Raw genomic sequence first — 27,666 nt, 5'->3', positions numbered from 1 at the left:
ATGAAAATAGATACGTGCCTTATGATTTACATGCTTCAGGGAAGCAGAAACAGAAGAAATATATAATATAATGAAAACAAGAGAAAACAATATAAATTACTTATAATTACAGCAATAATAATAAAACAATAATATGTCAGTTTTTATTCATATTTATTATGCTTAATAAGTATATTATAAAAACATGTTAATACAATGAATGATAACAATAATTATGTAGTATATTTTTGTACTTCTTTTATATTTATCTTCAATAAACTCTTATAAACATTTACATAAATACTTAGATTTGAAAGTTATCTATATTACTTCTTATTTATTCTCATCTAAAAATATATTGTATATGTATTTATTCCTTGATATATATTATTAATAAAGTAAGGCATCATTATATTCCTATCAGCTTCATGTCTATTGAAACATGACAACAACAATAAAGGAAAAAGAGTAAAAGCAATATAGTACTCCATGAATCTGCATAAAATATTTGAACTATCATCTTTTTGGACATATTGCTAATTGTACGTGAGGAATATAAATAATATAATATTTACCTTTTAATATTCGATTTATATATATATTTCCAATTTCTTGTCCTGCAAAGAAAAAAAAATTTGATATTGCAGACATTGCCAAAAGAATACTTGCTAATGCACAGTTAAATCGTCTTATATTCCAAGAACTAAGATATTTTGTTTGAATTTGATTATATCTTTTGGTATTTCCAATTATTCTTGATAAGTTCTCAATATTTAAACCAATAAAATTCAAAAGTGCCCATGTAAAAATATTTGTTTGCATTCCATGCCATAAAAAGACAAATGTAAAACATAAAAAAGAAGCAAACAACTTTCTATGATAGTCCTTTGATTTCACAACAGGTATATAAATGTACCTAAAAATAATAATTCAAATTTCAGTAATATTCTTATAACTAGATTTATATTGCAATAAATGTAATAAAAAACGTAAGATTAAAATATTACCTAATAAGAAATTTATATAAGCCCCTATCAAAGTATTTCCACATATCTGAATATAAGTGAATTCTGCCAATACATTTAGGTGGCAAAGGAGCTTTTATGTCATCTGCTTCACATAAAACTTTGTTAGTTCCATAAACAATAACATACTTATTCAAAAAAAATTGTCCCATACAATATCCTAGACCATATAGAGCCCATGAATTTAAATTTTGTACAATCTGTACAAACAAGAAAATAAAATTTATACTGTTGGAGAATACAATTAATAGCAAAAAATAATTCATACCTGTGGATGATATTGAAGTACATTAACATAAATGAAGTGCAGTGAAAATTCAGTAAAATATAACCAAAAGGTATATCTAATTAGATTAATAATTATTGTCTGCACTTTCATGACACTCCATCTCGATGGTGATTTATTCAACTAAAAATATTTGTATATAAAAATTTCTATTCTTAATATCTTATAAATATTACTTAATGGAATATACATACTGAATTGAAAAATTCATGATATAAGATTAATGGACCCAAAAAAAGAGTAGGTAAATATAAACAATATGCCAACATTTGAAGATAATTATTGAAAAAATATGTGTAATCTCTATCATAATGAATCTTAAAATTATCCATATTTTGACTGATAGATCTCAATTGAATCCAACACATTGCAAGCATTAAAAGGTAATGCTTATTATCATTATATTGTAACCATTTGTAAAAAATACCATCTGGCATTTTAAAAATATGTATTATAAATAGAAATAATACATGTATTAGCCAAATAATCTTCTTGTTATTAATGTAATTTAATAAATATAGTACAGATGATTGTACCAATATACAGAACATGCCCACTGTTCCAATATAATAGCACAAAAAAGAGATAGATACCGAGGTATACCAGCAGCATAATAACTATTAAAAATTCATATTAATAAATAATACAGAAATACCCAGAAATATATATTGGTGACTTATAGATATATATCATACCACTTTGTTGAATACATTTTTAATGATTTGACTAACTAAATGATGTATAAATATCCAAGGTATTAAAGTAATCATTAAGGGAATCCATGTTCTCCACTCTTGATCAGAAACATCTTGCTTTTTCCCAATCCATGACCATCCAGGCACAAAATCAAAATATAAATCATAATAATCCACAAAATCTAATAATAAAAGAATTATTTAATATACTCATTGCCTTAATTTTTGTTGTCTATATTGTAATTACTTACAGATATTCGTTAAATAAACGTTATAAATTGAATAAGCAACTCCACCAGTCCACATAAGAAAATAAAAAATCCTTTCGTATTTGTTTGAAAAACAAATATCATTACTCATTGTCGATTTAAATTTACCGCCTAAAATTATGGATAATAGAACGAATGGGCCTCGTTACTATAAACTATATTAATGTTTTGAATAAAATAATTTTCATTTTCACAAATAGAACTTAATTATTAATAATTATTTACAGTCATAGTTATTGGTAAATATCTGCAATACATAAATGAACACTGTATTTAAAATCGGCGAATAATTCCATTTTATAATATTTCGTCGCGTATTAGTAAAGTTTGTTTTTTATGCATGTGGCGCTATCTAGACTTGTGTCGTATAATAAAAGTCAGTAGCAGAAGTAATGATTTCTGCGCATCTTATGATTTTGCATAATGCATGTGAGTCTAATATATTATATAAGATGTAATTCAAATCAGAACAAACGACTGACATTATTAAAAATTAATCTATATAATTCTATTCTTCTTCCTCTTCCATTTTTTGTAGGATTATGTCCTATTATTTTTTATTTTTAAGCCTCTTGTGAAGTTGACGTTCCATTTTCATGTCAACATTGGGTTACGTTCTTAAGTAGGCCGTAGTCTACCTAATGGACTAATGCTTTTTGTGTTTTCACCCATTTCGCTGGTTATTCGAGTTCATCCTATCGCTATATAATTCATAAATTCAACGAATTATTTTTTATTAAATAGCTGTGTTTCATGTAAACTAAATATGTTTCTATTAAAATGTTTTAAAAGCTTATGAGACATTTCTATTATGAATACGAATGATAAAATACAAATTTTGTTTGTTTGATAGTTAATATCAATGCGAATAATGATGAAAAACTTATAAAAAAGACAGATTATTCTTCTAATTAAAAATATTACTTTTGATTCATTTCTTCTATTAAAATTGAATATTATTTATAACAGATTATCCTTACATTAGTATATTTAAACATGTAACGGATGCGCAGAAACTTTGCGCAAAAGTTATTAATGATCACGCTTGTGCAATCTGTCTGTAGAATGAAATTACTCTCTCCGCGAGTACGTAACATGTTCCAAATATGAACGAAAATGAGTATTCACTAAACAAATCCATAAAGATAGATATAATCTAGTCAACTTTCTACTAAGAATGTGCATTTTACATATAGACTTTTATTGAAGACTCGTTTAATTTTAGTAGTAATAAATATATTAGAAACATGTTAAGTGTCATTATAAATCGTCAACTATTTAAAGTGATAAGAGCTGACAAGAGTATTTGGATTAGGTCGTCATCTACATACATAACCAATATTTCAAGACAAAATATTTTAATGAAAGAAAGTAGACTTATCAACGTTGGATCAAATCCTCTGTCAATCGTAGGAATAAGGGTAATCTAACGTTTTTACTAATAACATAAAATGACAGAATATAATTTAAACAAAATCTGCTTTAATATTAATACATAACCTATATTGTTTATCGGCAATTCTTATGTCTTAAAAATCATTTATAAATCAAATGTACAAAGATGTCTTTTCAAAGTTTCTCTTATGATTAAGTTATATAATTTGTTATATTGTTTAATTTATTAATGTAATCTATGAGAATAATATGACAGAAATAACAATTCCATTTACATTTTATCATATATTTTTATTCAGTTAATATAACTTTCTTCTTAAATTTGAGGTGTTAATTTTAGTTATCAGATATTTTAACAAGAGGAATATTTCAGTCATAAACTATTTCTTTCTACTTATTGTTTCTGCAGAATACCTAAGTATCTTCTTATATCACAATGGGTCGTACATCAAGGAAACGTCATCGAAAGAAGAAGTTTCATATGCAAAAATTAAAGTCTGAAGAAAATGATGCTATGAATTTCTTAAAATATTGGTTATTTCAAAATTGTTTTTCTATTTCCAACTTTATTCCTACTAATTTTCCTATTACTGGTAGAGGTTTAAAAACAATAAGAGATATAAAAGAACATGAAATTTTGATAAAATTACCTATAAAAATGTTAATAACAACATTTACTGTGTCTGAATGTGATATTAGAATTTTATTTTTAAAAGATCAAAGTTATAATGCTCAACATATACTTTCAGTATTTTTGATATACGAAGAGCATTTGGGAACTTCATCAAAATGGTATCCCTATATAAATTCACTTCCACAATATTTTTCTACACCAGAGTTTTGTACATCTAAAGAAAAGAAACTTTTACCTAACTTTATTAGAGAGCATATGTATCATGTACATAATATAGTAAGAAATTTTTCTTTATTAATGCAAAGCCTACAAACATTAAAGAAAAAAGATAAAAATTATTGTTCTCATTGTAATATTCCTCTTGACAAAATAATAACATTCAAAAAATATAAGTGGGCTTATTATGTTGTAAATACTAGATCTGTATATATAAATGAAAGAGAAGTGCAGGATAGTATGATAAGGATAGAATCACCAAATAATTTGGCATTGGCACCATTTTTAGATTTATTCAATCATGATATAAATGCTTCTGTATCAGTTTCATTAATAACAGATGAATATAAGAATAAATTCTACCAAATTACTACTCTTAAATCATTTGAAAAAAATTCTCAGGTTTTTATAAATTATGGTCCACACAACAGTCTTAAATTATATATAGATTATGGTTTTTTTATTCCTAATAACCCATTAGATGAAGTTGTTTTTAATATATTTGATATCCAATCATGTGTTACTCTATCAGAGTGTGCATTAAAATTTATTGTCTCTAACAAATTCAATGAAAATATGACTTTTACAAGAAATGGTCTGAATTATAGTGCCATTATTGCATTATTCATTGCAAGTACTACTTTAGAAAAAGATTTTTGGAATATCAAAATATATGGAACATCTTTTAATTCAGAAGATCATACTAAAATACATAATTTAGCTATACAAATTTTACATTTAAAAAAAAAAGAATATTTAAGTTACTTGAATGATATGAATAATATTAAGAAATGCAGTCAAAGTTTTTTAAATGCATTAAGTCTTATAAGAGAATATATTCAAATATTAGACGAATCATTGAAAAATATATAATACTAAATAAAATTATAAACAGTAAATAGATTATAAATAACAAAATATGCATTTTATTTATATTTGAAAAATATACATATATGTAAAATGATTGAAATAAATATATATTACATAAAAAAGAATAAAAGAATTAAAAATTTTAATCTTAAATGCTTTATATTTTTGTTGAATATTCATACCAAATAAAAACTTTTTATAATATCTGCAATAAAAATGAGATCTTTTTATAAATTTACAGTGTTGCACTGGAAATGTAATAGATCGGGCACAGAAAAAGAAAAATGTTCCACAGTCAAAATCAGTTGTCTCCCCTGTTAAATATATATTGGCAGTTACGGGTATAACTGGAGGAAAACCAGGGCAACAGAAAAGAAACTGTTTCCATCCTGGTGCATCTGGTTTAAGCAGAGATGCAATTGGATTCAAAGAACAATCATCAGTTACTTCTACAGATATGCTTAAGGCAATGCTCAAACACATCTGGCCAGAAGTAAGTTGAACAATTGAAAATATGTATACTTTAATTTCAATTATTGATCTTAATTTTTATTTCTATAAATATTACTTAGGATGATCCAGAAATTAAAAAAAGAGTTAAGATAGCAGTTGGATTATTGATTGCTTCAAAAGTCTTAAATGTAAGTGTTCCTTTTATTTTTAAATATGTTGTGGATATTTTGAACAAGCATAGCATTGAAAGTACTGGTGAAGCTATGTTGACTATAGGAAGTGCACCTGAAACTATTACTACAATTGCAACTTCATTACTCATAGGATGTAAGAATACATATTATTTTTTTATGATAAATATCTAAGATATACAGGAGAATCTATATGATCCTTATTATCCTTAATAGATGGGATTGCTCGCGCTGGTGCAGCTGGTTGTAGTGAATTGAGAAATGCAGTATTTGCAAAAGTTGCACAACATTCAATTAGAAAAATAGCTAAGAATGTTTTTTTACATATGCATAATCTTGATTTAGCATTTCATCTATCTAGACAAACTGGAGCACTGTCCAAGGTAAATACATATGACAAATATTTTTTGTATTGTTATATATTAATACCTAACATTACAATATTTTATATATCTAATATATAGGTAATAGATAGAGGAAGTCGTGGTATTAATTTTGTTCTATCAGCCATGGTATTCAATGTTGTACCTACTATTTTTGAATTAGCTTTAGTTAGTACTATTTTGGGTATAAAATGTGGGGCTGAATATGCAAATTTAGCACTTATTTGCGTTGGCGTTTACACTGCCTTTACATTAGCAGTTACTCAATGGAGAACTAAATTTAGAGTATATATGAATCAAGCAGAAAATGAAGCAGGAAATAAAGCAATAGATTCACTCATTAATTATGAAACAGTAAAGGTAAATTCTTCTAATTTCTTTTTTTTTTTTTTTTTTTTTTTTTTTTTTTTTTTTTTTTTTTTTTTTTTTTTTCTATTTACTATTAAATGTGCTTACAATCAAAAATAAACATATATTGTTACAGTATTTCAATAATGAAAAATTCGAAGCTGAAAGATATGATCAATCGTTACAAAACTATGAAGCAGCTTCGTTAAAAACGAATACAAGTTTAGCTATGCTAAATTTTGGACAAAATGCTATCTTTAGTACTGCTTTAAGTCTTATAATGATATTAGCAACAAAGAATATTATGAATGGTAACATAGATCTGTTAGTTTTCTTATATGCTTTCATATGCTGCATTCTACTTTTATATTAAATATAAAAATTGATACTATTATAGTAACAATATTTAATAATATAGTTGATATATTGATATTTTTATATTTAGGAACCATGACTGTTGGAGATTTAGTACTGGTTAATGGTTTATTATTTCAATTATCAATACCTTTGGGATTTTTAGGTTCTGTTTATAGAGAAGTAAGACAAGCTTTTATTGATATGCAGACAATGTTCACTTTGATGACAATGGATACTAATATTAAGGTACTTTTGAATTAACATTAAAATTATCCTTTTCTAGCTAATTAAAGAAATCATTTAAAAAAAAAGTGTCATATTAAAATAATATAGGCAATAAAATGATAATATATCATATGTTAACAGACAAAAGAAAATGCTGTAAGATTGAATATTGCACAGAACAACTCTGATATTGAATTCAAAAATATTAATTTTCAATATGTACAAGGCAAGCCTATTTTTGAAGATATATCTTTTCATATTCCAAGTGGGAAAAAAATTGCTATTGTAGGAGGATCTGGTTGTGGGTAAGATATATTTATTTTATAAATACTTGCTTTCTAACAAAAATCTTAATGTTAACATGTTAATTGAACATGTGGTTTTAGTAAGACCACAATAGTAAGACTACTTTATCGATTTTTTGAACCTCAAAACGGAATTGTTCTGGTTAATGGACAAAATATTCAAGATGTTGACATAAATGATCTTAGAAGATCTATAGCTATAGTACCTCAGGTATGATATAACTCAATATTAAAAAAAAATAGTTCATTTTAAATAATGACCAAACAAATTATTTTGTGTGACAGGATTCAGTACTTTTCCATGAAACAATTTTCTATAATCTTCATTATGGTAATTTACGCAAGTCAAAGGAAGAAGTTTATGAAGCTGCTAAAATGGCAAATCTACATGATTCAATTTTAAAATGGCCACTAGGATATGAAACTCCTGTTGGAGAACGTGGTCTAAAATTGAGCGGAGGAGAAAAACAACGAGTGGCAATTGCTAGAGCAATCTTAAAAGACAGTCCTATATTAATTTTTGATGAAGCTACTTCTTCATTAGATTCTATTACAGAAAATGTAAGAACTTGTAACTGTAACAATATAATAATATTAATTTTTTTTTTTTTAATCTTTTGGTATTTATATATTTACAGAAAATATTAGAAGCATTACGTAGAGCAACAAAAGGACGTACATCAATTGTGATTGCACATCGTTTATCCACTGTCATAGACTCAGATGAAATTTTCGTGTTAGATAAAGGCAAATTAGTAGAAAATGGAACACATTCTTCTCTGTTATCGATGCAGAATTCTCTTTATAATAAATTATGGGAAACGCAACATATTGGTATGCAAACTTATTTGGATGAAACACATGAACGTATTAGAACTGGCGGGAGCAATTAATTAAAAACATGCAGTGAATATAATGTAAAAAATATCAAATGTTTTGAAAAAATGAAAATATTTTTTCTTTCATTTAACATACAAATGTTAAATTATTAATTATGTACCTTAATGCTGTTAAGAAGACCTCTATTTGTTTTATTCAGTGAAACATGTGTATTAAGTGTACATACTGACAACAAAAAGTAATGTAAATACTATGTAGTATTGGCTGTGGAATAAAAAAATGATTTATTTTATTTTTCAAATTTTATTAATTCTTATGCGATAAAATATAACCGACAATTGCTTATATATATATATATATATATATATATATTTCATATATTTTTACATTTAATATATTTAATTATCTATTTAGCTTTAGTTATATTTCACAATTTCTTGTAATATATGCAATAAAAAAATATCAAAAATAGTTAAATTTATTTTAGATTCTATTATTTGTTATTATTTTTAATTATCAAATAAAAAAAAGAGTAACATGCGTCCCTGAAAAAAGATTATCATCTCTGATTACGTCATTGATTACGAAAATATTTATTCTACGTTGTCCTGGTAACCAGTTAACATAACAATGAATGATAGTATACTACGCGCACAGCTATGTATGTTTCTAACAACCGGATACTCCTTTAATACTGTGGAGTTGTTTTTAACACAATTAAAATGTCGATTGTAACGTGTAATCAATTACTGCAAAATGCAAACTGAAGTGCCCACATTGCCTGTAGTGCACCTGAATGTTCATGAAAATGTGGATAGGTAAACTAATATTCCTTGCAGAAGGCAAAAGCAATCATACCATATTCAAGTGTCATAATAAATTGATATATGTACATTTCACTTAATTTTCACATTGATCTTTCATATCTATTTATAATTTTTATGGTTTTTTTACATAAATGGACATCTACATAATTTTCAGAAAGCAAAATAGCATCACAAATAACATAGAAGAAAATAAAAGCTATTCACTATGTAGGAGTACATGTCCATCATCGAACAAAAAATGTTTGCATCCTTTGCTTGGTATGTTATGTATTGAAAGTATATAATTATAGAAACAGTAAGGAATAAAAATATTTAGAACATTATAAATCTACAATTTATACAGGAGAATCATATAAAACCAGCATGCGAGTCTGTTCTACTACAATATCAGCAAAACCTGCAAATAAAAATACTCTTGCTCAAAGAGTTGTATCTGCAAAAATGCTTCGTATTAAACAATTGCAAAACCAACTTGCTGATGCACATTATCATCTAAATGTAAATACATATTATTATATAATTATACAAATTTAATGTGGGGAGACAATTACAAAATTTATTAAATAACATAATAAATACAATTTTACTTTTATTTTTGAGGAATTGGCTAATGAAAACAGGTTGTTGAGAGCATTGCAGAAAAGACAAGATTCTGCATTAAGGCGTTATGAGGGAACTACTGCTGAACTACCAAAAATTATTAATTCTCATCATGAAGAATTAAGAATACTCCAAATTAAACATAAGAAATTAAAAGCCTTACATAAGAATACCTCTGATTTATTGAAAGAAAAAGAAAATGAGTTGTATTCCTTGCAGGTGAGTGACCTATTTATGTGTATATATTATTATTCATTCAATGTTCATAAAAAAATATAAAAATTTGTATGAACATATATGAGTTTTCTATTGCTGTGGGATTGGTATTTTATAGACTCAAAATAAGCATTTGCTGCAACTCAGTAAAGATCGAAATTTAGTAGAAAGAGAAAAATTACAGATGCAAGTTTCTGAATTAAACAACGAAATAACGCGGCAACAAGGAAATATACAGGTATATCATATTATCACAATATTTAATGGTAAATATTCTATTTTAAAAGATATGAAATCTTGTTAATGATTGTTCTTTATGTTGCAAATGTTTTAACAGTTGTTAGAAAGAAAATTAGCCTTGGAAAGTAAAAGTTTGAAACATCAACTATTTGTAGAGATATCTAAACACAAACAAACACAGAAGAACTTACAAGAAGCACTTGAAAAGGTGAAAGAATTAGAACATTTAATAGGTAATAAAACAAGAAAACAATTACTAATTGATAAGAAAAATGCGATTTTTGTAACTCAATCACTTACAAATTTGAGGAATGTAAGGTATAATAAATTTTGCTTAAAAGATAATTTTTTTTATTTATTCAGTCATTCTTATCATTTAATATCTGTTATTTTTAACAATTTCAGTACTGCCATAAGTACGACCAACAAATATAAAAAATACAATAATGGACAAAATGATAACTTGGTAAATTTAGATGAACACATTAATTTCTGTTTCTTTAATTTGAAATATTCTTCATGTTTAATTATTATTACATTAACTTTTAGCCTACACTTATTACATCTCAATTAAATAATGATATGATCAATAACACTATTAGCAATGCAAATGCAAGTCAACAAACAGATTTGCCTTGTCCAGAAACAATGGCAAGTTCAAGAGAAACTCATAAATTATATTTTCAAAAAATGTCACAAGGTATGATATCTTCATTATTTGATAATCTAACACCAAAGTTTAATGATTCAAAATCAAAATTAAATCAAAATATACAAATTGAATCACACAATGAAAATGATATAGCAAGTCAGATGGAATCTGGGGATAAGTGCACAACAGATGAAAATTTATATGAAGTATCCAAAGAAAAGCATGAACAATTTGACAATTTTTCTGATTATTCTAATAGTGAACATGAGAACGATGAATATAAAAATAGAAATTATCATTTGATGAGCATAGTAAAAAATTCTCAGGATTTACACACACGGTTCGTTTGAAAATAAAAAATATATTAATTATTTAATGTAATTATTTATAATATAATAAATTAAACACAATTTGTTTTCTAGGATGATCAATAGTACAGATCATGATCTCACTTCTTACATAACGGATTCTAAAGAGAATGAACCCAATGCACAATTTTTTTCTAAACAAATATTATGTAATGAAAATTTTCAAAAGGAGGCTAAAATTGTAAATCCGCAAGATTGTGATTATCAATATAAATTTAAAATAGATCAAGAAGAACTTACTGAAGATGGCTTTTCTGTTAAATTCAAAAATGATAAATTTGATAAAACATATTCTGATTCTTGTTCAGAAGATTTTAGTACTAATGACATGACAAATGACATGGATTTAAAAATTTCGAGAAGTAAACAAAAAACTGATAATTCGGAAGTTGATTTGCCACAAAATGAAATTATTTATGAGTATCAAAGTGATTCACATAAAAATGAAGAAAATCTTGCCATACAAAGTATAGTGGATGATCTTCAATATAATCTAAGTCATATGCATGTTCAGGATGAAAAAAATCATTTGATTAATGATCATGAAAACTTAATTGATTTAAAATTGGACACCCAGCATACTTATGATGAAAATGAAACAACTTCCATGTCTTTGCTAAAAGATGAATCTCAAGGTATAAAAAAATATTCAACAGTTAATTTCGAGCTTGATCAAGAAATAAAACATTCAGAAATTGATAAAGATTATCCATTAATATATGACAATATTAGTTATTCTATTGATAAGGTAAAAGATGAACTACAACAAAATAATTATGATGATCAACATGCATCAACAAATTCTATAATGGAGAGTCAAAGAACAATATCTAATGGAATCAAAATGGAGTTTACTGAAGAACAAAACAATGATGTTAATACTGTATTACAAATGGATAAGAAAAAGAAGTCATTATCTAATAATCATACAGCTAATAATTCTGGTAAAAGTTACAATAATACCAATAAAAATGACTACAAAGCGGTTAATAAATCAAAATCAATTAATTACAACAAAGAAAAACTTCTAGCTACAATGAAGGCAATTGATAATAATGAAGACATTGATTTTTTTATTGATCGACATTTTCCAAAACGTAATTCTTTAACTAGATTTCAAATAACAGAAAACTTATTCCGTGGATTACCTGCACATAGCAAAAAAAACTGTAGTATTATTAATGATGTGTTTGATAATGGTAATATGGATAATAAAATTAGCCTTACTTAAACCTTGTTAGTTATATTTATCTATGATAATATCAGGCAAGTTTACTGAAGTCTTAAAACTATTTGATGATATAGCAAGCTTCTTAAATGATCAATATTATTAACAAGCTTACAATTACTAAAATTCGTTTAGACTAAAATTCGTTTATTTTATTAGCCTTACATAGCTTAATATTAGTGAAATTTAATTGACAAAATAAAATGCAGCAGCAAACTTAATAATGATTATGTTGCATTTTATTTAAAAAAAATACATTCTAGCAATATCCATTAGTTGAACCATATGGAAGCTGCTGCATATGAAGATATTACTTCGAATATGATTTAAGAAATTTTAAACAAACAAGTTTTTCATAGAATCAATTTTAAAATAATTAATGAATAAACAAAATGTATAAATATATAATACTTTTAAAAGGAGAGGTTATAAATAGAAACAATAAAAAAATTTAGAAAATTTCTAGGCAACTTCATTAACAACAGTCTACGTGCGTGCTTTCATTGCAGTGGCGTGTGTGTTGTAAATTATTATGTAAAGAAAATAATTTAAATATGCTTTTTTTTTCAAAACACAATCTTCACATATAGAAGTACGTTAGAATGTATTGACGCGAGTACACCGATCTTTGTGATAGTCGAACCATCACCAGTCATTTGTTATCGTTTATATTTTATATTTGTTTTTACGAATAATAATGGAAGAATATTCGGGTATTATATATGTATATATATATTATTGTTTTAATTTTTATTAATTTATATTCATTAAATTAATATATAGAATAGAGGGATGTAAAAAGATACAATATATGCAAATCTAATAAAAACGCAAATAATCTTTAGATAAACAATTCAATTTAAAAAACACAATTTAAAAAAATTACAAATTTAAAAAACTACAATATAAATATTTACATTTTTATTTATACAAACTTAATAGAGATAAGTGCAAAGGATTTAAGGAAGCAAGAAAAATTTCTGTCAACTGGCTGCTCTAAAATAAATAAAATATTCAGTGGTGGCATTCCTTGCCAAGGTATTACACAAATTTATGGTGCAGCTGGCACTGGAAAAACTCAATTAGCTCTTCAACTGTGTCTTACTGTACAATTACCTTTAAATGCAGGTGGTCTTGCTGCTGGTAGTATATTTTATCACTATATTTGATATTTTATTTACATATAATTCTTATCAACATTATGTATAATAATTTCATTATCTTTTATCATCAATAACTATATAGGTGCAATATATATTTCTACTGAAGCTGCTTTTCCAGCAAAACGATTACATGAATTAGTTCAGAATTTAGATGTCATTCAGGACTATGATAACATAAATGGTGATATCATATTTGTGGAACACATTGCAACTATTGTAATTAAATATTATTTAGTTGTAAATATAAGCATATAACTTTGATTAAAAATATATATTTTATCATTATTTGTTTTATTGCTATTATTGTGGAATGTATTTAAATGTAATTTTTAAATCTAGGAAGACTTAGAGTCATCTTTGCTTCATAGAGTGCCAATATTATTAAATAGACAAAAAATACGTCTACTAATTATTGATTCTATAGCTGCACCATATAGAGTGGAAGAATGGAATAATGAATCAAGAAACAGATCTAAAAGTCTAAGAACTGTGGGACAACAGCTACATAAATTATGTAAAAATAATGGTATTTTTATAGTTTGTATCAATCAGGTAACATCAGATTAAATACTGATTATTACACAAGATTTATATAAGTATACTTACAAAGTACTAATTTATAGGTATCAGCAGTTTTAGAAAATAAGAACAAGTATTGTGACATTAAAGAACAACCCGCTTTAGGAATTACATGGTCAAGCATGATAACTAATTCTATATATTTTTATAGAAAAAACTCTATTCGTTATGTTTCTACTTTTTTGTCACCTTATTTACCATGTAGAACCATACCATTTGAGATAAATATGTCTGGAGTTAAAGGAATAGAATAATGTATATAACAGTGGAATCTTAACATATGATGTAAAATTTCAGATATTTTTTATTGTGCAAGTTTATGAATTTCAGAAAATATATTTTCATCTAATGTTCTAATAATATTTGTTGGTTGCCATTTATTTGCTGTATCAGCAGATATAAAAGGATCTGCTGTCCTTATATCTAAGTTTTCAACATCATTTTTTAATATCAACCTTAAACATTATTACATTCATAAATTATTGAAAAATGATTAGTATATTATTTTGGACTATTATGCGAAAAGTACCTGAAAGAATGTAGAAATGTTCTGTGAGGCTCCACATCTTGTCTTTCGCTATACGTATAATCACCTATTATTATATGACCTATAGACGAACAATGTACTCTCAATTGGTGCCTTCTACCAGTTGTAGGGCATAGCAAAACTTTAGTGGCAGGTTTAGATTTTCTTAAACCGTACTCTAATACCAAGAGTACAGTACGAGACTTTCTTGGCTTTGTACAAAATAAGCTATCACTTGTACACATTTTTTTATTTCCATCAGTCTCTCTTATATCATTACCTAAACAGCAGTTTAGTTAATAATTCATACTAATAATATATATTATATATTCATTGCATACGAATTTCAATTGAAAAGTTATTTTTAATATCATGCAAGAAAAATATAACGTACAATTAACAAAGGTATTAATTTGGATTAAAATGATGAAAACTTTCTTAAACACTAACCAATAGGTTTGTCAATTACAATAAATGAATCATTTACATGACCATGTAACAATGCTAAGTAATATTTTTGTACTTGTTGCTTTTCAAATGCAGTGGAAGCAGCACGTGCTGCACGTTTATTTAAAGCTATACAAATAATACCACTTGTAGCATAATCTAATCTATGCACGAAATGAAATTCATGGCTTAACATTGGATTAGCCAAATTTGGCAACATCTTTTTTAATACAAATTGAAGTGTATGCTGAAATTTTCAAATCTATATAACTGTTTTGATTAATCATCATCAGTAAATAAATAACTCAATTGATTGGTATACAATTAATGTCCTTTCAATTTTGCTTACCTTCCTTTTTGGATTATTACTATTTATAAACATATCGTATGGTTTTTGAACGACTAAAAAATCATTACTACAATATAAAATGCATACACAATTTTTCTTATCATTCCACCTGTGATATAATATACGCAATTCCATTAAATTTTTCCATATTATTTGTAATAGACCAAATGTAATCGTTAAACAAGTATTTAAAAATTTATACATATCAGTTCGTCAAAATGAAAACAAATTCTATAATGTAAATGTGTTTCATAAAGATCTGACGTACAAGAGGCATAATCCTTAATAAACATTCATTGATGTTCTTTAATTATTTTTATAAACAAAAATTCGTAATTAGTTCGATAACAACGTTTTTGTTTAACACAGTTGATCGACTTAAGTCGAACGATATCTAAATGTTGAATCTGATTGGTGAAACCTTTCGAGGATTATCGATAATACTACTCTACTTATTGAGCGTTCAATTATATCGTATACGATAACCAAACTTTTTCGTTTTTCAATTATTCAGTAAAATCAAATTAACTGATACTTTTTTCGTGTAGTACACAACAAAATTAGAAAAAAAAAAAAGAAAAAGAAAAAACAAAAAGAAAAGGAAAGAAAGGAAACGATGATTGTATGAAATATGATATCTCGTGCAACTCGACGTTTCACCGATGCGTAGCCATGACAGCATATGTTATAAAGTATCTCATGTAATTTCTACAAAGCATGATTTATAATACGATCGCCGAATATATTGACAAATAAAGAAATATTTTATACCTTGTCTATTTATTTGTAATAAAGTATCTTTAATTCACGTTTTTATTACGCGAAGATAACTATGCGAAAGGGGACGGTAACTAAGAGAAATTAGACATTTAAATTTTATTTGTAGTAAATAATCCTTCCTTCAAACTGAAACATAAATAATAATAATACATGAAGTATATCATAGGCTATCATACAGTTGCTATTTAATGCATACGCTAGCTATAAGGTGAATCGGTAGATGAATTTGTGTAGGGAACAGAAAAAACAAGATCTGCACTTGCCTCTCCGTACACATTCTATTTCAAAAATTCAGTTTAAAAACATAACTTCAAATACTCCATAATCCTTTATTACTTTGTAGCTTATTTTTTCCTTTTCATCCTCTTCATCTTCTTCCTTTAAGTATTAATAGATTAGTTTAATATAAGTCGTGCCATGGCCGGGCGTGCGCCGGTCCAATTAGTTCATACACTGTAACAGTCGTATTCTTTACAATATTCGTACGTAAGTCTTGTAGCAGAGACAAAAGCGCAGGTGCCCTAATCGCACTCTTTTTTTTTTAAATGCTCCTTTAACCTTTGGTGCCACCAATGATCATGACCTATGAATCACATGTTCAAGAACATAGTTTTCTAAAAATTCAATCCTTAACAAACCCAATCCTTACGTCTCATACAATATATATTAAAAAAAAAAAAAAGAAAGAAAAAAAAAAGAAAAAAAAAAGCACGACAGAAAACGAAACATGTTTTGATAACGACGAATTCTTATTTCAACCTGAATTTTCCTTACGCACATTCAGTGAGAGCACCAAAGGTTACTCAAGTCCAATAGCAGAATATAATTTTTTTTTTTTTGATCCTCCAAATCTCGTCAGACGCACTGGCGCACTGAGTACTCACTACTTCTGAAATCCATGCATGAGATCGGTTTAAGTCCCGAGTAGTTAAGTGTATAAAATTGTTTGCAGGACACCTGTACTACGTATGTAATACAACTCACAAGGCGCGCTTCTGTTCCACTGAGTCAGGCACGCCTGGCTTCTGAACATTAATACACATTGTCGCTGCTGGTAAAATCAGATTCTCCATGTACAAATCACGCATTATGACACCAGCAGCTCGTGTCATTCAACGAAACGACGTTTAACGACACACTGACTTAAATATCGTAGAACATCGATAATTCAATGGCATTTTGCGTGGATGTTCATGTTGAATCTACCTAGAGTAAATACAGATCCACGTGCGTTCCTTTCATTAATTGAAATTTGAGTATCTTTGTTCAATAGAACGAACAATTAATTAATGAACTAGGTAGTTCGATTGATTCATATCCCAATAGCGTTGCTCGTTATTTATAGACATTGTATAACCACCAAACGAATCGTCATTTATTATAGTCTTACATATATGCCTTATTCTCAAGGAAAACTTTTATAGTTTTGTACTCGCATAAAAGTAACAACTTTCAGCTAGAACTTCGTTTCTTTCTTTTTTAGTTTTTTTCGTGTGAAATTCATAACTTTTGAGTATGAGTCAAGTTGATATTATGCAATTTTTTTTTTTATTTTTCTATTAAATACTCAAGGTTATTATGTAAAGCGTATCCACGAATTTCCACTTTGCGACTTACAAAAAAAAGATTCATATAGTACTTTACATGAAAATATCATTTTTTTTCTGCGATGTAAAAAACAAGAACCACCGGAATTAGTCACCAGCAACGACCAGAGTATAACTAGCTTTTTACAGTACAAAATACAGCTCCTGCGCATATGTATCTATATATGTATATACATTTTGAGACACACACATATATATATACACACACATGTATCTAGTAACGAAGTACTTCACCACATGTAAGGATATTATAAGGTTAATACAGTAATTTTTTTGCTATACGAGATCGTAATGATCATTTGGAAATACGAACAATGGTGATTTTTTAAATATTTTCGAGATGTATATAAAATGCCTGAACTTTTAATGAATTTTGCATGTGTACATATACATACACATAAAAAGCGTAGCAATCTTAGTTGGCCATACCAATTTTTAATTACAATCTTACATAAATAGTCATTGCTCTGCTTCCTCGGCAGATTTTAAAACATGATGGTCCAGCACTATTGTATATTTATGAATTTATAAACATTGCATGTTTTACAATCATATTGTAATTTTATGAAAGCAGATATTATTAAAAAATAATCGTTCTGCGAACCTCGTTACATCCTTACACGTTAAAAATTGGCGTTACTAAACCTTATTTTTATGCATTCGGGGCCAGCACGTTTACATATTTCCTTTCCTTTCCCATTACTTTTGAAATTTAACGTGATTCAGCTAGAGAGTTTGAGAGGGAGGACCGAATACAAGATGCGTGGATGTGAGAAAGGAATATGACTTAAATTTGCCATTATTCCCACGGTCATAGCATCCCTTTCTAACATTACAAAGTCCTTCAGTCAGTTCATAAAATTTCCTTTTCAATATACCAGGGAAGATAAGATAGAGTCTGTAGGACTGATCAATGTCACACAGCTTTAAGAGACGGCCCTTGCGAACTTCATTAATGCTTCCAAAATCCATACATCTTGCATTACGAAATAATTCACGTACAAGATAGTTTGAAGGTCAAGGGACAGAGGATTTATGTTGCTACTCTAATTCAATCGAATGTTTATAATATTACATCGTATAGTGTGTGTTTCCGTGTAAATGTCAGATGTGTTCGTGTGTGAATGTACTTTGTGCGCGCGCGGATGTGTGGTGTAGTGTAACAGCAATAAAAACTTAAAGACATTATAAGAAAATCCATGTGAAAGAGAACAACGGTGGGCACAGGGAAGGAGATTTGGGAGAGGGAGGAGCTCCGGGAGTTGGGCATGGAGAGATGAAAATTCGAACGGTAATGACGAACACGCTTTTGCGATAACACGCGTCGCTGAGAGAAACGTCCGCACATCCCTACCTAGCTACAATCCCCGGTAGTGGCGCGCACGATGGTAAACGGCTTATCATTATCATTAAGCGAGCGGCACGGATTTGGGTTATCTCCTACTTCCTCTCCTCCTCGCATTCGCGGCTTATGTGCCCCGTCTTGCCACAAATGTAGCAAATTTTACCTCCTGCCTCAGTGCAATTACGAGCGATGTGTCCTGTCTTGTTACAATTGTAGCAGCTCTGCATAGCAAAACGTGCAGAATCATTAACACCTTCAGGGCAACTGCGGGCAATGTGTCCAGTTTTGTTGCAGTTGTAACAGCTCATCTCAGGGCCCTAATGGAACAGACAGTAAATATATCCATCAAGATACGAAGAAAGCTTGCTTTTCTTTTTTGATATTTTTTTTTGGTTATGAACATAGCAAAATAAAAGAAATTTTTGGTAAATTGTGACAATCACGAATTTACTTAATATAAATTGCTAGATATACTAACTTGCTGGCAATCTTTTGCAATGTGTCCAACTCCATTGCAACGATAGCATAGGTCTTGATCTTCTTTACATTCACGTGCAAAATGTCCAAACTGGTTACATTTGAAGCATTTATCACGGCCACGTCCAAATCCTCCTTCTCGATCACGGCCACGATCTCCTCTGCCACCACCTCCACCACCTTGTGTACATTCTCGTGCAAAGTGGCCCATTCGATTACATTTATAACATGCGTTTGAACTCATTTTTTATGGAGCTGTAATCATGTATATTATCATAAATTTTATATATAATATATCCATTGTCTATTATCAATGAGTTTATTCGAAAAGTTATAAAATTAATCCTTTTAAAAAGTACACTGTATTATGAGGTTATCAGAATTGGTTATATATTTTTTATCTACACTTCATAATAGCTGACTTTTGGAAAACAAAAAATTCAATACTTCAAAGCAGCAGATAAGAAAATTTGTCTATTCTTAATTACATGTTTATACATGTTTGATATAACATTTGGTAACTATGAAATATACTGAAGAAAACACAGAGTCTAAATATGAAATACCAACAAGCTTTTGTTATGTCATCTTAATATGTAGTAGCTAGTTCGATCATGCCGATATATGTAGATATGTATCATAATGTAGATCCATGAAAGCGCGGTCACGCGCGCCCATGGCACGCGTTCCGTTTGAAAAAAATATTTCTTGGAACAATTTTTGAATTCTGTATCATTAAATTGATAAGAAGAAGAAAAAAAAAACAGAGAAAGGAAGAAACATCGTAAAGATTGGTGGGTTTCGCGTGGAGACAGAAAAACCATGGAGATGTCAGAGTACACGGAACTGCTCGCCATTGTAACGACCGTCCATCATTATCGAACATTCGTATCCGATCAACGACCTATAATCAACGACATTGTGAAGAATAGCGAAAAAACCAACAGGACTTATACAATGGCTCGTTTAAAAAATAATATAAAGAAGTTAAACTCGAAGATAAAACATAACGCACGTGTTTCGCAGAGCGAACCCAGCACGGGGCATCGCACCGATTGCCATATAGCCGGCGGTAAACCGAGGGAGGGAAGAGATGAGAGGAGAAGGGGAGTGGTGGCAAAAGTGAGCGAGTGCGAGAGAGAGAGAGAGAGAGAGAGAGAGAGCGCGAGAGAGAGCGAGCGAGAAAGAGAGAGAGAGAAGGAGGGAGAGAGAAAGAAAGAGAGAGCAAGATAGAGGATGAAGGGGGAGAAAGAGAGAGAGAGAGAGAGAGAGAGAGAGAGAGAGAGAGAGAGGAGCCAACATATCATGGAAAGAAAATTGCGTCCGGCCATGTATTACCCGGCACGACCGACGAAAAGAGAAAATGAAAAAGGAGATAAAAAAATACGAGCGAGAAATCATAATTTGTCGTACAACGTGGCTTTCGCCCCCACTCGATGAAGCGGTGGTACGCCACGGCGCGAAGATGGCATCCGAGAGTGACGCCGCACTGCACTTTTTTTGCCTTGGCAAAGGAGAACTTGACGAAGCAATCTAAGACCCGCGAAAATTGCGATTCGCATACTGAAGATGTTCCTAGATTTTTTAATGAATGTACCGTGTATACCACCGTCCTCCGATAAGCTACGCTCTTCTCCAAGAGGAGCTCCTAGCGCGGTGCAAAGAGACCGAGAGAGAGGACCACGTGCGGAGTCGTACGCCGTAAAAGAAACTTTCCGGGATCTATCTCCCCCCTCGCGGTTTTATAGATCGCGGCTTTTTCCCTCAGTCGAACCAAATCTTTCGACTCACCTTCTCTGATTCGATGTTATGGAGTAAATGTTAAGAATCCTTCCTCCTTTCGAGCTTCGTCGACGCAGTCGCCGGACGATGGGAGTCGTGGGTAGTACTGTTTTCTTGTGAAAACTTGAACCGAATACTCGAACGAACAGCTACGGCGACCATTGACTACGGGAAGGAAGACCGGCCAATCGCCGTTGCGCTGCCCGCCAAACTCTCCCGTTACGACAATGAACGCTGCCTCCCCCCCACTCTATCCTCCACCAATCCCCACCTTGACCGATCAGTCTTCCGTAGTCTACTACGTACTTCACGCAGTGATTAATTTCCTTCATTTCCTTTTGACTCAACGAGTGAAATAAGCTAAACAATTAGGAATTTATAAAATATTATATGATAAGAGAATTTTATTGACTCTTGAAAATCTAATCCGATCATTCTATATGGATAGTCATCTGTCGAAAATCATCGTTATTATGATTACCATTGATTGTCATTGGTCGAAAGGCAATATGGTTATTTCGTGAATCTATTTCGACCAATCGTCGATACTCTCGAATACTATCGAATTGATTGTCGTTGCGAGTCTGTTTCATGAAAGTTTTCGCAATATTTGATTTTGAATAAATTATTTTATGTAAAATACTACGCTAGATACTGAGGAAAACAGATCAGATTTTTCTGATCGGTTTACTTGTTCTTGATAATTGTTTTATTAACGCGCGTAGTCATGCATGATTTTGATGCATTTTGGTTCACCGTCATGTAAATGTGGACATATAGAAAATATCCGTCGCTTAGTGAAATATCGCGTTTAGGAATCGTCCCATCGATCGTCTTTGTGCCGTTATGCGACGTATAAAAGTTGATAGAAGTTAAAACATTTTCCGCCTGTAGATTGGTGGCGCTGTATGTTGTTATTTAAACTGATCAGAGTTTTTATAAGGAAGGATAATTTTCTCTTCGATAATGTCTAATGAAAAAAGAAAACAGGATGAAGATGATAATGACGAGGATAGGGCTAATCAATTATCTTTGGAAACGGCACCCAAGAAAAAACAAAAAGGTTCATTTATACATAACCTATTTGTTTATATCAAATTTCTGTACATATTTAATAAATATATTAGAATCTAATTTTTATATGATTGTACTTATTTTATTTTTATTTGTTACATTGTTAGAAAAGGTTTTGTTTTATTTCATTTTCTCTAATTTTTTAATATAATTCTGTGTACAAAATTGTCATATCATTTATATGTTGTTATTCAATTTTTTATTATTTTTAGTGTTGGAATATGAGCAAGTATATTTAAGTAATTTGCCATGTTGTGAGTGCTATGAAAAATCTTATATGCACAGAGATGTAATAACTCATATTGTGGTAACAAAGTTAGTGTTTTTATAACTAAAAAGACTCGATTATAAAATATACAGATAAATTGTTTTATTTTGTTATTATAGGTCATATTTTATACTTACTGCAAGTTGCGATGGACATTTAAAATTTTGGAAAAAGCAAGAAGAATCGATAGAATTTGTAAAACACTTTAGAGCTCATTTGAAGGCCATACAATATTTGGCAGCAAGTTCTAATGGTATACATGCATGTACAGTTAGTTTGGATAAAACAATGAAAATATTTGATATAATTAACTTTGGTAAGCATATTTTTTTGCTAATATAAAATTAGAATTAAATCTTGAAAAGAATTTTCATGCATTATATAATTGAAATATTGTATGTACAGATATGATTAATATGATAAAATTAGAATTTACACCTCTTTGTGCTGAGTGGATATATTCTGCTGGGGATGCAATTGCTGTGATCGCTGTATCTTCACAAGATTCAAATAAAATAAGTGTATATGATGCTCAAGGAACTAGCACTGCATTGCATGTTTTTGAAAAGTTACATACAAAACCTGTTGTATCTATGAAGGTAAACTTTATCATTTTAGTTTATTTTAAAATATCACATATGTATATGAATGTTTCGAATTTTAAGCATATATTTTATATTTTATTATAGTATAATACTGTCTATGAGACATGTATATCAGTTGACAAGGCAGGTATATTAGAATATTGGACAGGACCTAAAACAGAGTATAAATTTCCAAAATGTGTTAAATTTGATTCGAAATTAGATACAGATTTGTATGAATTCGCTAAAAATAAAACTTATCCATGTGGTTTGGCAGTATCTGCAGATGGTAAAAGATTCGCGTCTCTTAGCGGAGATAGGAAAGTAAGAGTTTTTAATTTTCTCACTGGAAAATTGTATAGAATATTTGATGAAAGTCTTCAAAGATTTTCTGAATTGCAACAAAATACGCAACAATTACCAAACATGGAATTTGGACGAAGGTATTACATATTATTGATGTATAATTGTTATCATGATATATAAATATGATTAAAAATTTTTCATAATTAAACATTTTTCAGAATGGCTGTCGAAAGAGAATTAGATAAAACCGAAACAAACATAGGAAATATAGTTTTTGACGAATCTGGTTATATGATATTATATAGTACAATGTTAGGTGTGAAACTTGTAAACCTTTATACAAACAAGTGTATTAGAATAATGGGGAAACCTGAAAATATACGTCCTATGCAATTAGCTTTATTTCAGGTATATTTCTTCAATGGTGTATTTCTTTCATTCTATTTATGTTTATGTTTATTTAAATATTTATGTATAGGGTAAAGCAAGAAAAACTGCAGCAACTGTATCAGTGGAAATGGAAGCTGCTGAAAATCCTACAATGGAAATGAATCGACCAGATCCAATTCTTTTTTGTACAGCTCATAAGAAAAACCGATTTTATATGTTTACAAGGCGTGAGCCAGAGGATATAAAGAGTCCAGAATGTGATAGAGATGTCTTCAATGAAAAGCCTTCTAAAGAAGATATTATTTCTTTCACTGAAGCAAGCAATGTACAAAAAATTTATGATACTGCAATTATACATACTGCACTTGGTGATATCCATGCAAATCTTTTTGGTAAAGATGTACCAAAAACAGTTGAAAATTTCTGTGTTCATTCTAAAAATGGTTACTACAACGGACATATATTCCATCGAGTAATCAAGGGTTTTATGATACAAACTGGAGATCCCACTGGAACTGGGACAGGTGGTGAAAGTATATGGGGTGGTGAATTTGAAGATGAGTTTAGATCCCATTTAAAACATGACAGACCATACACTTTGAGTATGGCAAATGCAGGCTCAAATACAAATGGAAGTCAATTTTTTATAACGTTGACGCCTACAGTAAGTTTATCACTTTGATATCAGTAAATCATACATTTATTTTTTTTATTAATATTGATATTATTTGACGTTCTAGCCTTGGTTAGATAATAAACATACTGTATTTGGAAGGGTGGTCAAAGGAATGGAGGTAGTACAAAATATTAGTCAAGTAAAAACGAATCCTAAGACCGATAAACCTTATGATGATATTCGTATTGTCAGTATTACTGTTAAATAATTTTATATAATAAATGTTTATTTACATATATTGTTTCTTCATTTGTCATTCATACATTAATAGACGATGATAAATTTCCAAATTATATCAATTTCATTAAATCATTTTTGTTTCTTTTGCTCCATATGATATAATAAAGCTCTAACAAAAAGGTATGTACTTGTGGCACATGTGAAAGCATTCACACTAAACAAGTTATAATTTTTTGGTATAATTACCAGTGAATATCTACATGGATTAATGAAATTGAAATGGATAGAAGATTAATAATAATAAAATAAGGAACAATTATGTGATATGTTAATGTATATCTGACCTTGACCATATTGCGCTTGTTAACATAAGACTGGCGGCTTGACTAAGAGAAATCGTTTCTGCGGGACGGTTAATATCTCCTATATTTGCGATTACTAAACCCCACTTAAATGTTGGACCCCAGAAAAATATCGTTGTAGGTCCTGCAAGAAGACGAATAACATAAACAATAATTATAAGAAGTTTCATTTATGTTACCTGCAGGATGTAAAAATATCGGACGAAATTTTTCGGGCAGGTACGATGCAATTAATAGTACTGCTCGTTTGTAAGCAGTTTGTTTATTGGGCATAGACATATCTTTTAGTATAATTATACACACGCACACACACAAACACAAACACACACACACACATATATATAAAATAATAACAGATTTAAATGTTATTTGAATGTCTGATTTGAGAAAGAAAGATTAAGAAGTATATAAAGTTAACAATCTGAAAAAGTAACGTAAACAAATTCTCATAATCGATTTAAAAAATAGCGTCGTTGTTATTTACAGAAATATCGAGTATCGATTTTTTTATAATTTTCGATTCATTTAAATTTCCTCAATACTTATAACCTGGACTTTTTACCCTTAAATTCAAGTATAAAGAATTATAAAATATATCATTCATAATATCAATAAAATGTGTTGTAATATTCAAAAAAAGACGTCGTCATGTTGGAACGACATGGAAGAGTTAAAATATCTCCTCTGCGCTATCGATTGTTGGTAATGCTAGCATATTAACATATTTAATAACATATTTATTTAATAAACATATTTGACTACATTATAAAATAAATTCTTTTATGTTGATTTGAATTCAGTGTTTGAATTTCATCAAATTGATTGAAATATCACTTTATTACCAGCAAATGTCCACCCGCGCCACCAAAACCTTGCTGTCGTATAATATTACCACCTAGAATTCAAGAAATTGGCTGTATCATTCCATGTCAGAGACCTGTATGCTGTCCACCACCACCATGCTGTTTGCCTTTATCACCAGGACCTTGCTGTCCTTGTCCTTTACCTCCTCCATTGTGTCCATTACCACCACCACCTCCACCACCGCCAAAACCTTGCTGTCCACCTTGTTGTCCATTACCATGTTATCCCCGTATTTGCTGATTTTTGAAAATACGATTGAACAGACCAAAAAAGAAACAGACAGAGAGAAAGAACGAAAAGAGCAAAGTTATTCGAGCTTCCTTATCTCTACATAGAAGCATCTTTTAAAGAAGATTTCCAATAATTATACGCTAGAAATATTCGAACGGTACTTTTTGGAATTTGCCCGAAGTATAAAAGAAAGGTTTAAGCGCTACTTTTAGACTAAGTCTAATAATCGTTTTATTTATATACACATGTATATCTTTGTACGTATGTACATCGTACATTGTTTTATATGCACGTTTGCAGTAAACAGTTTGCATTAAAAGAAAACTATAATGAAACTGGAAGTTCATATTCTCGTATTTCGATTAAGAATCATGTGATTCGTTGATAAATAGAGAAAGAGAGAGAGAGAGAGAGAACTTGGGTGAATCGTGAAAAGCTTTCAGATTTTATTGTGCTTGTTACAATACGATAAAACAGATCATTGATTAGGATGGCTATTTCATTGAAAAAAGAAAGAAATTAAAATGGGGAGGAAGAGGAAAAATAAGTATGGATAAATATTAAGTAGGGTTGAACGAGAATGAATTCAACCGGAAATGAAGCGAACCTAATAAAAGAGCTTCCCAGCAATTTTAGATCGACCGCAACCGAAGCTGTCTGAATAACGATGACTAACATAACGACAAATCGTAGCGTAGGTGAGAGCAGTTAACGCGAGGTCAAGTGATCGCGAGGACAAAAGCTGCTTGAGAAATGATGATGTTGCGACGCTCGTAATAAGAACGTTTCGATGCAATGCTTATCAAAAGAACATAATCATTTTTGTCTGGTTTTATTTTCATGCTTGTCTTTCCTAACTACTATATATAATCCTTTATTTGATAAGGGAAATGTTATTTTAGATTTCTTATAATAGCGTAAGTTCATGAGCGAAATGATTGACGTTTTACATTTCTTGAATACAACGTTATACCTAATCAAATTAATCGTCAGAATATATATCTTTGGAATAAAACGTATCTTCGTTCTCTGATTGAAAATTAATATTTATTTATTTATAAATAATTAACAAAG

The 27,666-nt window shown here is 29.3% G+C and overlaps 7 protein-coding genes across 10 annotated transcripts; 4 read left to right on the top strand and 3 right to left on the bottom strand.

The window, feature by feature from the left end:
- Positions 1-17: 17 nt before the first annotated feature.
- Positions 18-2,975, bottom strand: LOC122628937 (protein-cysteine N-palmitoyltransferase HHAT). Its single transcript, XM_043811825.1, has 8 exons — positions 2,480-2,975; positions 2,237-2,365; positions 1,986-2,167; positions 1,485-1,907; positions 1,273-1,413; positions 987-1,204; positions 555-895; positions 18-474 (listed from the first exon to the last, which is right to left on the bottom strand). Exons 2-8 carry the CDS (start codon positions 2,343-2,345, stop codon positions 389-391), a joined length of 1,500 nt encoding a protein of 499 aa, XP_043667760.1. The 5' UTR covers positions 2,346-2,365; positions 2,480-2,975; the 3' UTR covers positions 18-388.
- A 319-nt stretch (positions 2,976-3,294) lies between these two features.
- On the top strand, positions 3,295-8,763 carry LOC122628936 (iron-sulfur clusters transporter ABCB7, mitochondrial). 2 transcript variants are annotated; one of them, XM_043811823.1, is made up of 12 exons: positions 3,534-3,675; positions 4,059-4,341; positions 5,609-5,862; positions 5,942-6,149; positions 6,230-6,396; positions 6,478-6,756; positions 6,881-7,055; positions 7,190-7,347; positions 7,468-7,631; positions 7,713-7,842; positions 7,917-8,192; positions 8,270-8,763. In XM_043811823.1, the coding sequence occupies exons 2-12, from the start codon at positions 4,086-4,088 to the stop codon at positions 8,522-8,524; spliced, it is 2,322 nt and encodes a 773-aa protein (XP_043667758.1). In that variant the 5' UTR covers positions 3,534-3,675; positions 4,059-4,085; the 3' UTR covers positions 8,525-8,763. The 2 variants fall into 2 exon arrangements, with proteins under 2 accessions (XP_043667757.1, XP_043667758.1); XM_043811822.1 differs by lacking the exon at positions 4,059-4,341 and having other exon boundaries at positions 3,295-3,675; positions 5,611-5,862.
- A 203-nt stretch (positions 8,764-8,966) lies between these two features.
- Positions 8,967-14,706, top strand: LOC122628933 (uncharacterized protein MAL8P1.12-like). Of its 2 annotated transcripts, XM_043811820.1 has the most exons (14): positions 8,968-9,289; positions 9,453-9,556; positions 9,642-9,796; positions 9,899-10,117; positions 10,233-10,352; positions 10,452-10,672; positions 10,760-10,820; positions 10,904-11,054; positions 11,160-11,346; positions 11,429-12,318; positions 13,545-13,745; positions 13,848-13,981; positions 14,105-14,317; positions 14,389-14,706. In XM_043811820.1, the coding sequence occupies exons 1-14, from the start codon at positions 9,228-9,230 to the stop codon at positions 14,596-14,598; spliced, it is 2,928 nt and encodes a 975-aa protein (XP_043667755.1). In that variant the 5' UTR covers positions 8,968-9,227; the 3' UTR covers positions 14,599-14,706. The 2 variants fall into 2 exon arrangements, with proteins under 2 accessions (XP_043667754.1, XP_043667755.1); XM_043811819.1 differs by having other exon boundaries at positions 8,967-9,289; positions 10,904-11,346.
- Positions 14,631-16,387, bottom strand: LOC122628938 (RNA pseudouridylate synthase domain-containing protein 1-like). The gene is made up of 4 exons (XM_043811826.1): positions 15,667-16,387; positions 15,321-15,564; positions 14,874-15,150; positions 14,631-14,799 (listed from the first exon to the last, which is right to left on the bottom strand). Exons 1-4 carry the CDS (start codon positions 15,868-15,870, stop codon positions 14,649-14,651), a joined length of 876 nt encoding a protein of 291 aa, XP_043667761.1. The 5' UTR covers positions 15,871-16,387; the 3' UTR covers positions 14,631-14,648.
- Positions 16,388-17,998: 1,611 nt separating this feature from the next.
- LOC122628939 (CCHC-type zinc finger protein CG3800) lies at positions 17,999-21,889 on the bottom strand. Of its 2 annotated transcripts, none has more exons than XM_043811827.1 (3): positions 21,667-21,889; positions 19,877-20,130; positions 17,999-19,715 (listed from the first exon to the last, which is right to left on the bottom strand). In XM_043811827.1, exons 2-3 carry the CDS (start codon positions 20,117-20,119, stop codon positions 19,494-19,496), a joined length of 465 nt encoding a protein of 154 aa, XP_043667762.1. In that variant the 5' UTR covers positions 20,120-20,130; positions 21,667-21,889; the 3' UTR covers positions 17,999-19,493. The 2 variants fall into 2 exon arrangements, with proteins under 2 accessions (XP_043667762.1, XP_043667763.1); XM_043811828.1 differs by lacking the exon at positions 21,667-21,889 and adding an exon at positions 21,473-21,613.
- A 591-nt stretch (positions 21,890-22,480) lies between these two features.
- LOC122628526 (peptidylprolyl isomerase domain and WD repeat-containing protein 1) lies at positions 22,481-25,191 on the top strand. The gene is made up of 8 exons (XM_043810907.1): positions 22,481-22,720; positions 22,944-23,046; positions 23,119-23,315; positions 23,405-23,598; positions 23,689-24,026; positions 24,108-24,297; positions 24,368-24,943; positions 25,020-25,191. The coding sequence occupies exons 1-8, from the start codon at positions 22,624-22,626 to the stop codon at positions 25,161-25,163; spliced, it is 1,839 nt and encodes a 612-aa protein (XP_043666842.1). The 5' UTR covers positions 22,481-22,623; the 3' UTR covers positions 25,164-25,191.
- Positions 25,192-25,308: 117 nt separating this feature from the next.
- On the top strand, positions 25,309-26,958 carry LOC122628527 (small proline-rich protein 2H-like). Its single transcript, XM_043810908.1, has 2 exons — positions 25,309-26,199; positions 26,343-26,958. Exons 1-2 carry the CDS (start codon positions 26,114-26,116, stop codon positions 26,599-26,601), a joined length of 345 nt encoding a protein of 114 aa, XP_043666843.1. The 5' UTR covers positions 25,309-26,113; the 3' UTR covers positions 26,602-26,958.
- Positions 26,959-27,666: the final 708 nt, after the last annotated feature.

Source organism: Vespula pensylvanica, chromosome 4 (assembly GCF_014466175.1).
Source record: "Vespula pensylvanica isolate Volc-1 chromosome 4, ASM1446617v1, whole genome shotgun sequence".
Classification (NCBI taxonomy): domain Eukaryota; kingdom Metazoa; phylum Arthropoda; class Insecta; order Hymenoptera; family Vespidae; genus Vespula; species Vespula pensylvanica.
This window is presented reverse-complemented; position numbering and strand designations above follow the sequence as displayed.